At 42.9% G+C, this 12963-nt stretch overlaps 1 protein-coding gene across 4 annotated transcripts in view; it reads right to left on the bottom strand.

The window, feature by feature from the left end:
* Positions 1 to 1128: 1128 nt before the first annotated feature.
* BEND7 (BEN domain containing 7) overlaps positions 1129 to 12963 on the bottom strand; it is a 46656-nt gene continuing 34821 nt past the window's right edge. For 2 of the 4 annotated variants that reach the window (XM_052681241.1, XM_052681238.1), the window contains 2 exons: positions 6561 to 6611; positions 1129 to 1416 (listed from right to left, as the gene is read on the bottom strand). In XM_052681241.1, the coding sequence (XP_052537201.1) occupies positions 1355 to 1416; positions 6561 to 6611 (113 nt within the window). In that variant the 3' untranslated portion in view covers positions 1129 to 1354. The remainder of the gene's footprint in view (positions 1417 to 6560; positions 6612 to 12963) is intronic. The other 2 variants (XM_052681239.1, XM_052681240.1) reach the window with 2 other exon arrangements.

Here is a 12963-nt window from a genome sequence, read left to right as displayed (position 1 = left end):
CAGCAGCTTTGGAGAAACAGACTTAAGGGTTGTTACGAGAGAAATAAATCTTTAAATACTTAAAAAAACAAACAGACAACTCTGTAATAGCACTTCAGTTGAAACACTCAAAGGCCAAGTAGTTTCAAAGGAGGAAAGAAAAGATGCGCCTAAAATACACAAAGGAAAATGAAACACAATGGTGAAGGCTACAGCAATCTCTCCCTCAAATCGCAGGGAACGCACTGGAATTCTCTGCTGGTCGAAGACCTTCTCGACTTTTTCCCTACGATTTTAAAGTGAATTTAGTGCTGTTGAAAGGTGCAGAAGCAGCAGTTTGCATGGAGGGCTGTGTAAGATTTTAGCTTCGCCCCGACCTGAAAGGATGAACAGTTTCCATGTCTAAGAGGGCAGTGCAATTTCTTGATCAGTTCAGTGATCTTGACTACTGAGATAGCAACAGAGTGCCAGGCTGTGACTGGGATTTATCTGCTCTGAAATGGGTAAATAGTGTCCCCAGGGGCAGTAGTTGAAAAATCACAGTGCGCAGACTCCTTTTCTGGAAATTAGCAAAGTAGAACATCTTGAGATTGAGGCGGTAGGAAAAGATGGTGGACAAAGGAGGAGAGAATGGTCTGCTCCTGTAACCTGCACTACAAAACCACTCAAGAGCCATCACACTGGGACCACACAGGGGAACTCCAGCTTGCTTGATCTGCAACTTATCCCTGTTATTACCCAGAAATGGATGCCAATGAGACAGATCCTGCTCTCTTTAGTCCTAAATCCAATCCAACCGTGCCCTCTGAATTACAGGTATATATGACTGGCCATTTGTACCACAGGTCTTCAAACAGAGAAACAGCAGCCAGACAGGAAAGGTGGGTCTGCATATGCACAAGAACAAAGTGCTTCACCTCTTAAGTGCTCATCAAGCCCCTTGGGTTTGGGAAGGAGAGAAATGCCACCACGGTCCCAGGGGAGGAGAAGAGTCATCCAACTGTGTTTATTCACCTCTGCATAGCTTAAGATGAAACACTGCTGGCAATCATACAGCCATGTGGAACGGTACAATGGCAAAGGGAAAACAAAAGCAAGAGAATGACTTCAGTTACAGAGGATACCACACCAATTAACTAATGCACGATATGGAGGGAAATCATCTTTAATTAAGCTGAAAAACAGCAAAACAATCTGTCGGTTTTGTTATTTGAAGTGACTGGGAAAACGTGTGAGACAACACAAACGTGAAGGGAGAACGGTGTGGACATCCACGTGCTGCAGGATCCAACATCCCAACGCTGACCTCACATGGACATTACTTAAACGACAGGAGGTTCGTATCTGCTAAAACCACTGGCGCAGGATGTAAAATTTAAACAGGAAAATCGAGGCTTGCATCTATCAGGCTATCTGTTGTGGTGTCAAACAGGTTACCTGAAGGAAGGAAGGGTTTGAAGCCATTAGCTTAAAAGTAAAAGCACGTTTAAGAAATCAGTTCAGTCGTTCATTTAGAAGCAAAGCAAAAGATAGAAATGACATATATGAATTCTGATCTCAATTTCATACAATGCCTGCAGGGATGGGGCATCCACAGCCTCCTTGGGCAACCTGTTCCAGTGTGTCACCACCCTCTGTGTGAAAAACTTTCTCCTGATATCTAACCCAAACCTCCCTGTCTCAGCTTAAGACCAGTTTGGACCCTTGTCCTATCACTCTCCACCCTCATAAACAGCATCTGTTTATTTCCCCCTCCTGTTTATGTGCTCCCTTCAAGAACTGGAAGGCCACAATGGGGTCTCCCCAAAGCCTTCTCTTCTCCAAGCTAAACAAGCCCAGTTCCCTCAGCCTTTGCTCACAGGAGAGGTGTTCCAGCCCTCTGATCATCTTAGTGCCCTCCTCTGGACCTGCTCCAAGAGCTCCACGTCCTTCCTGTGCTGGGGGCCCCAGGCCTGGATGCAGTACTGCAGGTGGGGCCTCACAAGAGCTGAGTAGAGGGGGACAATCACCCATCAGAATGAACAGACAGCGACTGCTTCATTCCTCCCAGAGTAGAACCAACCACCTAAAGAAAGCAAACTGAATGGATTTCCTTTCATACTGAGCAACGTTTCTCCACTGAAAATAAAGCACACCCCACTTGAGATGTGAAGTGCTACATTAGGCCACGACGCAAACTGCACTGCAATGTTTCCCACTTTGAAGTTACGTTTCTGAAGGAGTGAAAAAAGCACCACATGAATTTTAAACCCGGAGTGCATATTTTTGGATGTTCTTTGGGAAAAAAATGAGGAAAAGAAATTCCCGCACCACGGCAGTCTAAATGCATATGGCAGAATGAAAAAAAGCAGGTGTGCTCTATGATTATAACCCATCTTTTTGATACCACTTTAAGAATGTGTTTTTCTTTCTAAACAGAACAATGAAAGATGGACAGAAGAATTACAACTACAGTGCTGAGAACACAGGGCAAACAGGAGACAGACATCAATCAGTGTAAGAGGCAAATACGACCCAATGAAAAAGGAAAGACTCATACAATCATGCATTGAAAGGATAAAGATTTATATTACAATAAAGGATTTATATTTAAGGTTTCAAAAAGGTGGGTTTTTTTTTTTTTTTTTTGAAGCTTGGTTTTCTTGATATTGTATTTCGAGAGAAAAGGAGACAACCTACATAGAATTGGATTGCTGCTATTTTCTTATCATTGGTTTCTTTACCAAGAGATTGTTATCATCTTTTCACAAAGCTGTATCACCTCTGGACCTGAGGATTGGGATGTTACTGTCTCTGATTCTTTTAGGGATATAAAAAATATTTCTCATCTTGAAATTAACCCCAATGTGGAGAATCCATCCAAAACCTTCGGCACAGCTGCAGCCCAGAACACCGGTGTAAGGAGGGCTCGTGGTCTTGGGTGCATATCTATTCCAAATGTGATTTTCAAGATGAGAGTTGATGAAAAGGGTGCTACAGCCACCTTAAATTGGTTCCCATATGCAGAACTCATGGTTATGCCTTTTTTTTAAACATGAAATCCAGATGCTCAATGTAAATCACAGGCCAAAATAAGATCAGCTTTGTTTTTGCAATGCCAGCTGATACGGACAGATTCTAAAAGCTGCCATGTCTTCAGCCTGATAAAGAGATATCTCACAGCTTTCAGGTTCCCACATCACTCAGAAACTGACCAGTCTTCCAGTTCCACACAGCGATTAGCCTGGGAGCTGTCTGATCCATCTCAGCTCAGGTTTGGACACAGACTTCAGCTTAAGCAACAGCTGTGTCAGTACGTGCAAAAGCTGGAGCTGTGGGAAACCTGAGCTTTCATAAGGTTTGCTAGAGACAAATTCTTCTGGTATTTTCTTGAGATTCATCTGTTATTCCGCCAAAGTTCCTAGCAAGTTTCCCTGCCATAGTTCTTCCAATTCTCTTTAAACACCCTTCAATCATCAGCCTTCAAAGCAAAGGCACTCTTAGCATCTCCAGTGATTTTAAAAGGGGAGCATGATTCCTGTTCTGAAGTGCTAAAATATAATTGGGCACAAACACCTTCCCCAGTTTTGTGAGAATGTACCAGCTATGTTTTTACAAGGATTTCAAGTTCCAAAGGACAGTTTTGCAAACAAAACACTCCTCCCCTCCCCAAAGCTCACAACTTTGCTACCTGTGGGCCCAGAGGGAGCACATTCAAACCTGGCTATAGGCACCTGGATAAATTAACTGCACTCAGAGCATAGTTCTCCCTGTGCCAAAGAGTCACTTACTTCCAAATACAAACTTAGCTCATCTGAACTACCTCCTTACCCTACCAACTATGAAGAGAGATGAGAGCAAGCAGACTTTCAACTCAAAGTGCCAGCCATAGGCTGTGATCTGCAAATGTGCAGGTTGAAGAATTGTAACTCCAATAGTCCATGTGTACCCAGACCCCTTTATAATGTCGCTGGGCAGCACTGACTGAGCAAAAAAGACAGATGAAAGACAGCCTAGTTCCTCTTTTTCTGCACAAGCAGTTCCCATTGATTCAGTTCACACTGGGTGCTTTCACTTCACAAGTTTGTCCAGCTCTTGAAAGCCAAGGGGACAGACTCTTTAGCTGGGTCTGCTGCATAGGATAAGGGGAAATGGATTCAAACTAAAAGAGGAGAAATTTAGATTGAGCATTATGAAATAGTTTCTTCCAGTAAGGGTGGTGAGGCACTGAAACAGGTTGCCCAGAGAGGTGTTGGATGTCCTGTCCCTGGAGAAACTCAAGGTCAGGCTGGACAGGGCTCTGAGCAACCTGATCTAGCTGTAGGTGTCCCTGTTCACTGCAGGGAAGTTGGGCTAAATGACCTTTAAAGCTTCCTTCCAACTCACACAATTCTACGATTCAAGGCCACCTGATGTCCGTCACAAGCAGCTCCAACACCCCACCATTTCTCCCAGTCCATCCTTGTGCAAGACTCTATGCAATCTGATTGAGTCTGCTTTCACCACACCACGTTAACCACTGCTTGTTCCTGATTTTTCTCAAAATAGCTTCTGGAGATGTCAGCTATCAGAGCAGCCACTGCACAAACACACAAACTCTTCCCCAAAGAGTTTTCAAGCCAAACAGAGAAGACAGCTTGAATACCTCACATTAACGGTCTCTTTTAATGCCCTGCCAGTAGCATCCTTTATAAAACCAGCTGTACTAAGACAGGGAAAGACCTCTGTAAAAGTTGCTTTTCACCTCTTATGCGACACTCCTAGATAGAAAGCATCTGTATTTTGGCTCTCCATTGTAATTATTGTCATTAGGCTGTCTGCATATCACTTTAAATCACTTGCTTCCAAGAACAGTATTGTATTACATCGATATGTACTATAAAGAGACACTTGCACACATATAATAATGGGTGTGAGTCAAATGCCTGGCGTGCAGCCTGTGAGCATCACCTCCCCCACCAAAGCAAATCGTAGCGTGGTTTATTTAGGCATGCTTCCACAGATAGTATGGAGACATATGCATGCAGAGGGACCCTGCAGCTCAAGAACTGTGCGTGCACACATGCTCACAGGTGTATGAGCAATCAGACTGATAGCAGAGTGGAAAGAGAGCCATCTTCTCTGCCCCAACCATCTCATCATGCCCATTCCATCGATAACGTCAGATGCAAGCAGTAGCTACAGAAGCTGCCTCCAAAGAAAAGCACAGCAATCCGATAATTCTGCTCCTTAACACGATTACAACAGCAATGAAAAGATAACACCACGTAGCATTAGCCAGCTTTATTAGGGTGCTCTTTCAATGGAATTGCTTCCCTCCCTGATAAAAGAAACAAACAGGATGTCACTTGGAAGAGATCTTCCAAACTAGAGCTTCCTGTGTCTATTATCACAATAGTACCCTGAAATATTCAGTGGCTGGCCAAGAAAGCAGCACGGCGGCTCACAGCGAGCGTGTGCTCCCAGCCCCCACTGGGTCTCTGCCAGCACAAGACTATAGCTGCTTGTCCTCACCGCTGCTTCGCTGGTCTTATTCCTTAGTAACTGCACGTGCTCTGACAGCAGGATTTCAAGCGGCCGCGCTGGGCGGCTGGCAGCTGCTGCTCTGGCCCCAGCGTGCAGCAGTGGTGGATGAAAGCTCCTTCTCCAGCCCTTATGTAAGAGAGATTAGGAAGCGATCCTGCTGAGGCAGATGCTGCACTGCTGCTCTCCCAACCACCCTGAGCCTCCAGGTCCTACGTCCTGCGCCCAGCAGCCCAATGCCAGTCACGTTCTGGTCGTCACACAAATGGCACAGCTGATCTCCAGCCACCCTTTGTTGTTACACCTTCGGAATCTGATTATAATGAACTGCAATCCTTGACCCTATTCATCTGCTAAAAGTCTCGCAGCATCTGTAGCATCCCTCCCTTTTCCCTTGGCTTTGTCAGCATTAAGCTGCAACCTGGTGAAATGACAGGGAAACGATCATCTCCTTAAGACACTGCCTCCAATCAGCTGTGGGAGCTCGTCTCCTACCATCAGGGCACTTATTAATGAACTGACTCTTAATGAGAGAGTGGTTCAGATTTCACTCTCAGTGCAAAAATATTTACTCCCAAGGCCACTGCTTTTAATAACTGTCAGGCTTTGAGATGGTGTGAATGCTCTTCAAGAAGAAGTAAAACAACACTTACCCACCATAAAACTGTCTTCGCAATCCTTCTGTACACGTAAGATACTGCTAATACCATGCACAACTGAATGGAAGCTTCAACAGAAATCACTGTGTCTGTCCCTACCAATAACACTGTTAGGAATTCAAAAAACTCCCAGAAATATTGGTGAGCAAAGTCCCTGTTTAGAATACACACAGTAACTTACCAGCCTTATTAGCTTAGCTGCTATCACGAACCTTGAGGTTTTATGAACGTGAAATAGAGGGGGAAATTGTAAGATTCTGGTGCATTTGTTTTTTAATGCAGAGCATTGAAAAGTCAGATAGCTGGGTCCTCTGTACAATTACCCGACGGTATACGGCATGCCAGGATTACTGAAAAATGCTGCTGTGCAATAAACAAATACACACATTGGAAGCTGATAAAAATTTTAATGCATTTTACCTGTTTGTAGTAAAGAAATGTCCGGCTTCTCATCATAGTCAGTTGGCTCTGCTGATTACAAATATAAACAAGAAATCTCATTACTTTTACTGAATACAGGCATGCGATTAAAAAGCTACATCGTGTAGAGTGATTTTGCATTTTCTATCTACTTTCCTCAGCTTCAATTTGCTATTGCTCAGTTAAAAACTCACTGCTCGGAGAAAAAGGTCATAAAATAAAAATGCAAACTTAGAAGAGGGAGTTTGGTATTAATAAACGGCTGTGCCAGAAACAGGCTGGAGTGACACTGGCTCATTTTAGGGTTTCAAGACACGAGGGGAATTGCAACCATTTCATAAAATCACAGAAGAGAAGTTTGTTTGTTAAGCTAGCCCCAGCAGCCCTTGGAAGAGGAACCCCCAAGGCTGATGCTCGATCCTCCTGCAGCTGCCATCATCAGATTCCTAAGGGAAAAGTGTGAATATTCTCATTTCTGCAGCCAAACTTCCTGTGACTGCAGGCAAGCTTGTTTTGGGAGGAACAGATGTGCCAGGGCAGAATGACTTGGAAGTGGGCACCCAGCATGCTTACACAAACATGTAGCCATGCAGGTACACAATCAATTACAATGTAGATACACACACACGCTTTTAATCCATAGCTTATGCAAAATTTGACTTAATTTAGCCCACAGAAAAGAAGGCTGAAAGCTTAATTTGTAAAGCTTAATTTGTTCATCTCATATTTGTCACCAACCAAAGGTATGCATAGATAGTTCAAATGGCTCAGCAGATGTGCAGCAACTTGTTAGACCGCCGTATTCTAGTGTGTGTGTTTGAACCTAGAGTACATTACAGGCACCCACCAGGAATTAGGAGTCAAATGTACACAAGTCCTATTCAAAATCCTACTACCTTTGTCTTTTGACAACTCAGCATATTTTAGGCCTTTAGAACGCAATCAGATCTTCAAGAGCACTTCAGCAAACTAGCTATAGTCATAGAGAAGAAGTCCTTGACATTGCACGTGATCACTGCGGTGGATATACATCTTATCACATCCATTCACTGCACATTATTCATTGACATCAAGTTTCAACCGAGGCTATAGATGCACTGAGCAACTTCATTTAGCTTCCACTTGAAACTAAGCTAACTGTCCTGGACTGTTTATTATAGCTACACAAAAAGATATCAAGTTGTTGCTGTTACGAGGATATCATAAGACAAACTCATCTAGCTGCTGAGCTACATTAGAGTTCCCTTCCTTCTGCTACCCCTTGCTACCCTTTCTCACTTGCTGGATGCCAGTTTAGTTTTTAGTTATTTGCTCTTTACTCGGTTCCACAAAATAAGTTGCATTAAAGAATCACAGCACCATCTGGGTTGGAAAAGACCTTCAGCACCAACATGACCCCCCAGATCTCAACACTAAACCACGTCCCTCACTGCCACATCTATGTGTCTCTTAAATACACCCAGGGATGGGGACTTCATTATGTCTCTGGGCAGCTTAGTCCAATTCTTAGCCAAACTCTCAGTGAATAAATTCTTCTTAATATCCAGCAGCACCTTGACACCATTTCCTCATGTCCTATCAATCGCCCCCTTAGAAAAGAGATCAACAGCCTCCTCACTACAACCTTGCAGACAGTTGTAGAGAGAGGAAACAGACAAGAAACCCCTAGTACTAAACAGCTTTCATCCCTGGAAGGTTTAAGTGGAGAGCCTTGACAAGTACATGACATGGACGTGCAAGTTACCCTGATTCTGCCTTGAACCTTTTTCTGCTTCCTATGAGAAGGTGGTACACTGAACAGAAAGAAATTAAGTGCCTGGATGTATTAAAATCATTAATTTTGGAAAGAACATGGAGCTGAGTGAATGAGAAAAGAATCACAGAATCATTAAGGTTGGAAAAGATCACTAAGATCATTTAGTCCAACCATCAACCCATCATCACCAACATGCCCACTAAATCATGTCCTTCAGTGCCACATCTAAGAGATTACACGATTCTCTGTCTCTGCATTCGTATGCATTGGACTAACAGTGATGGATGAGCAAGTGTGGTGCAGTGAGCAGCTGAGAAAAACAGACAGGATATATCCTACTGCAGTGGCATTCTGAGCCCAACTTCTTGCTGTGCTATGAAGAAGCACCTGCACCAAGCAGTTCTGCAGCACGGTTATTCAGCATACAAGAGATGAAAAACAGTAAATGGCCCCGTGGGACTCAAGCTATGAAAATGGAGGAAGCAAGAGGTGAGCATTGGGAATGGTCTGAAAATCTTCCATCTATCCATATCAGAGTCTGTGCCAAATACACTGTGCACTAAAATGGTAGAATTTACTGGAAGTCTCAGCAGAAACTCTTGCAGATGTGGCTATCCCTCTACTTCATTGCCCTTCTCACACCTGGCTGAACTTGAAGGAGAATGAAGTAACACAGTAACAAGTGGAGGCCAGGAAGTCCCTGCCTTTCAGAAGGTAAGGACTTGAGTCTCCAAATTTGCAGAACCAACAGTGATGATGACAAAAGCAATTACCTGTCCATTTTAATCTGGCACAATACCACAGTACTGATGGCACTAAAGAGGAGATAAAGCTCGTCACCAATTGTTCCAGGCTCGTTCCTCATGCCAGCACAAACATTCATACAGTCACAGAGGTCAGAACTAGTTAAAAACTGACAGTACAGTTGAATGAATGCTTTTTCCAGTGCCAAAAAGGGAGTGGAAACAAGACAGAAACACTGAGAACCTACTTACTCTTCTCAGTAGCTGTGTGCATTTGTTTTATGAAACTGGATACGTAACCACAGCTTCAAGCAAAGTATGATCAGTAAAGCTCCTGCTCACAAACGCATGACAAACACCCTGACCTCCTAACATGGATGTAAACCAGCATCTTCTCACATTGGATTCCAAGCAGGAAAGGTTTGCCTTCAACAACCACACCCTGAGACTGCCAGCCAAAATTCAAGTGTCTTGAGTCAGCTTGCAAAACGAGGCAAACAGGAATAGACCCTGCTGAGGTAATTCTGAGACTCCTTTCTGTCCTCTGGCTGCATGGCTAGGGCTCAGTAGCTCTTGCAAAACAATCACAGTAGTCATTTCCTTAGAGGTCTTTTCTTCCCCAAAATTGTTTAGATGTACATGTTCATTAATTGTACACTTGCTGTTTTGCTCCTTGTACTGAAGTACATGCATGCCTAGGGCTGGAAAGATTATCAGTGCAGTCATTTATTTTGATATTGCTACCTTTACTCAGATACTGGCCACAAAAGCACTGTACCACATCTTGGACTCGCATCTTACATCCTTCCTGGTGATGCGTGTATTGCTAAGCAAAAAATCAACGCCATCTCCCACAACACAGAGATGTTACATCAAAACCACAGACCAGGGAAATCAGAAGGATGAAGAGAAATAGATAGCAAACAAAACAAAACAAAAAATCCTCATACAAGGCAATGGAAGCAGCAATTTGAACAAGGACTGGGGAGAAAAGACACACTTCTTGAGTGTAAGCATTTTTTTCTCCCTTTGTTCCTACTATTTTACATTGCAACAAGGTAACGTTGATTTTAAACAATTCAAGGATGAAATGTCATGGAATGCAATTTATTTAAATTAATTCTGCCTGAAAAGTTTCAGCATGTTTTCCAACAGTGCTGTGTTTTCCTTTATTGGCTATGGCAATCAAAAGCTTCCAGGTTAAGCACAATGTAATCACTTTGCATGAACAGCTCTCACCCTCAGTTTCAGGAGCGTTAGTCATACAACGTCAGCTTTCCTGGCTATGCAATGGACAGACATTACAGCATAATGGCTTACACTCTTCAGAACTTAAAAAGGGAGGAAGATCTGACTGTAAGAGATGTGCTGCCCCTGACCTACTGCTTATTAATGGATGAAGAGTTTAGTAATCAAAAGGCTTGGATACTATGTCTGGCACGGAGCGACATGAACAGCAAGTCAGTTCCCTCTTATTTTGCCCTCAGATCATTATGCTAATGGCCGTCTGTCTCTGCACTGACACTGGCAAGGCCACCAGTCCCCTACCCCAATTCTCTCTGTAGGTGGAAAGACCACACAATGGGAAACACAATGTGTAAATTACAAGGCAATTTGCACAGTCATTCACACCGCTTTCAAAGAGGAAATATTACACACGTGGCTCCCTTTGACTTCTTCCCTTCCAGGCCACTTTGCATCTGATCCCAGAAGCCAAGCAGGCTCAGGTTCTGTGCTGGGAGGAGACAGATCTGGCACTATGAAGCTGTGCCTCAGTAGGCTGTGCTGTTGGCATGATATGGGCCCAACAGTCAGGGCTGAAGAATATTATCATACTATTTAATTTTAATTATAACATCTGTTTGTAACATTAACCTCACAGTCTCTTCTCCCCTCTGTGACAGCCAACTTGTGAAATTTTGAACAGACTGAACAAGGCCAATAAAAATTTAATGGCAGTGACAGCTTTATTCTCAGATCTAACAAATAAAAAAAAAAAAACAACCTACCCAAGTCTCAGATCTCAGGCAATAATCTAAAAGAACTGAGAAAAAGCCAAAGCAAAATAAATAAATTAAAAAATAGTATTTCCAGCCATGAATACTGTCACTGATTTAGAACTTAAATGAATTTTTATTTGCCTTAAGATAACAACCTTTCAGAATTTACACTGGGGAACTATTTTCTAGAAAGCACAATTTTTAAGTGTTTTTTTTTTATTATTAGCTTTCCAAGTGGAGAGCTTTTCTGTACCTAATTCCAGGAGATGAGCAAAACATGATAAATAAGGTTGAAGCTGGACAGCATCTATCATCCAGTGATCATGATTTCATTTAATTTGGGAATACTCAAGAGAATATACCCCAGAGAAAGAGGTACAAAAAGCAGATCCAACACACTCGTCACTAGAATTCTTTGAAATTATTAATATCACTGAAAGCTAGAGCAGGATTTACGTTATCAGACTGAAATAATGTTTCACAGGATAAAGCAGAGAGGGCTATTCATGAATGCAGTGTCTTACTATGTGGTTTGAAATGAAAAACTAATCAGAGGATGGACTAAATGGCTCAGGGGAAGGCAAACAGAATGGAAAACCTGCCTCTCATCTCTTCTGCTGCTCAAATTTAGCACAACTCAGTGGTGACTAAAAAGTTGTTTTGTGGATTCTGGGAAATAAATAGACAAAATTGAACTTTTCCAAGTAAAGCTTGTGCATCAGAACAAACTAGAAACAGATTTTGAGTTGGCTTAGAAAGTCTCAGGTTAACGCTGGCTCAGAATTGTTCTTCAGGCACCTTAGCCCACAACAAATTTAGATGGCAGGTTTCAGTAAGTGCAGGCAGAACACAGAGGATGATTTGGGAGTAGGACACTTGCTTGGCCTCTGGTGTCAGCTTCTATCTCACTCTCTTGTAGGACTGAAGTTCCTACTTCACCCCTCAGTATTTCCCAACACTTTATTTATGGGTCTGGCCCTCAGTGATTGCTCTCCATATGGATTTCCAGGGGACTACAAGTATTCAGCTCAGTGGCTGTGACTCCACTAGTTTTCAGGTTCTCAAAAGCAACATTTTGCAACATGGAGCCAGAGAACATCATCTCCCCTCAGCAGATCAAACCTCTCTCCATCCCTGCCCTCCTCTTGCATCTTGGCTGCTGTAAGTTACATACAGCTTTCACAGTTTCAGAAAGCCTTCACAATTAACAGTTAAAATTTGCAGTTTGCAGACCAAATAGACAGGTTTACCCTTGTAGACCCACCTATGCACCTGCTAATTGCCATTGCTGGAAACAAAACACGGGACTGGACAGATCTGTTGTCTGATCAGATCTACATCTCTCATATCAGAAGCTCATGATTACAATGCACAAGTACTAAAAAAATTTGTTTCAACAAGATGAAAATGTTATTGCAACCCGTTTGCTCCTCTTTGCTGCTACCTACTGCTTTTCCGCCACAAAGGCCAGCAAAGCAAATGTGAACACTTCTCATTTGCTTCAGTGCAAGGTCAGGTTGGGTTAATCTGAGCCATCACTGGAACAGTGTGGATGAGCTTGCACTGGAAGCAGAATGCAGAGTGCTGGCATGATCAGCTCTGGCAGCTCCGTCACAAAAGGGGGAACCTCTAAGCAGTGGACAGGAACAACAGCAGCACATTCAATCACTCCTGCTAGATAAAAAAGAACACGTCTGCCTGTGTCCAAATGGCAGAAAGAAAACAGGGAACAATCAATACACTAAACATCAGAAAAAAATAGAGCTTTTCTAGCAATCCAGTTAGCATGCACTTCTTTTAGTAAATAAGGTATGTTTCTGCTAGGTACATTTCTGTTTACTTCTCATTCCCATAATGGTTGTGTTAGCTTCCCTCTGCAGGGATTGGAACTTATCTAATTCAGT

This window comes from Tympanuchus pallidicinctus, unplaced genomic scaffold, assembly GCF_026119805.1.
Source record: "Tympanuchus pallidicinctus isolate F22 unplaced genomic scaffold, pur_lepc_1.0 scaffold19, whole genome shotgun sequence".
Classification (NCBI taxonomy): Eukaryota; Metazoa; Chordata; class Aves; order Galliformes; family Phasianidae; genus Tympanuchus; species Tympanuchus pallidicinctus.
Note: the sequence above shows the minus strand (reverse complement) of the source record. Positions and strands in the feature narration are given on the sequence as shown.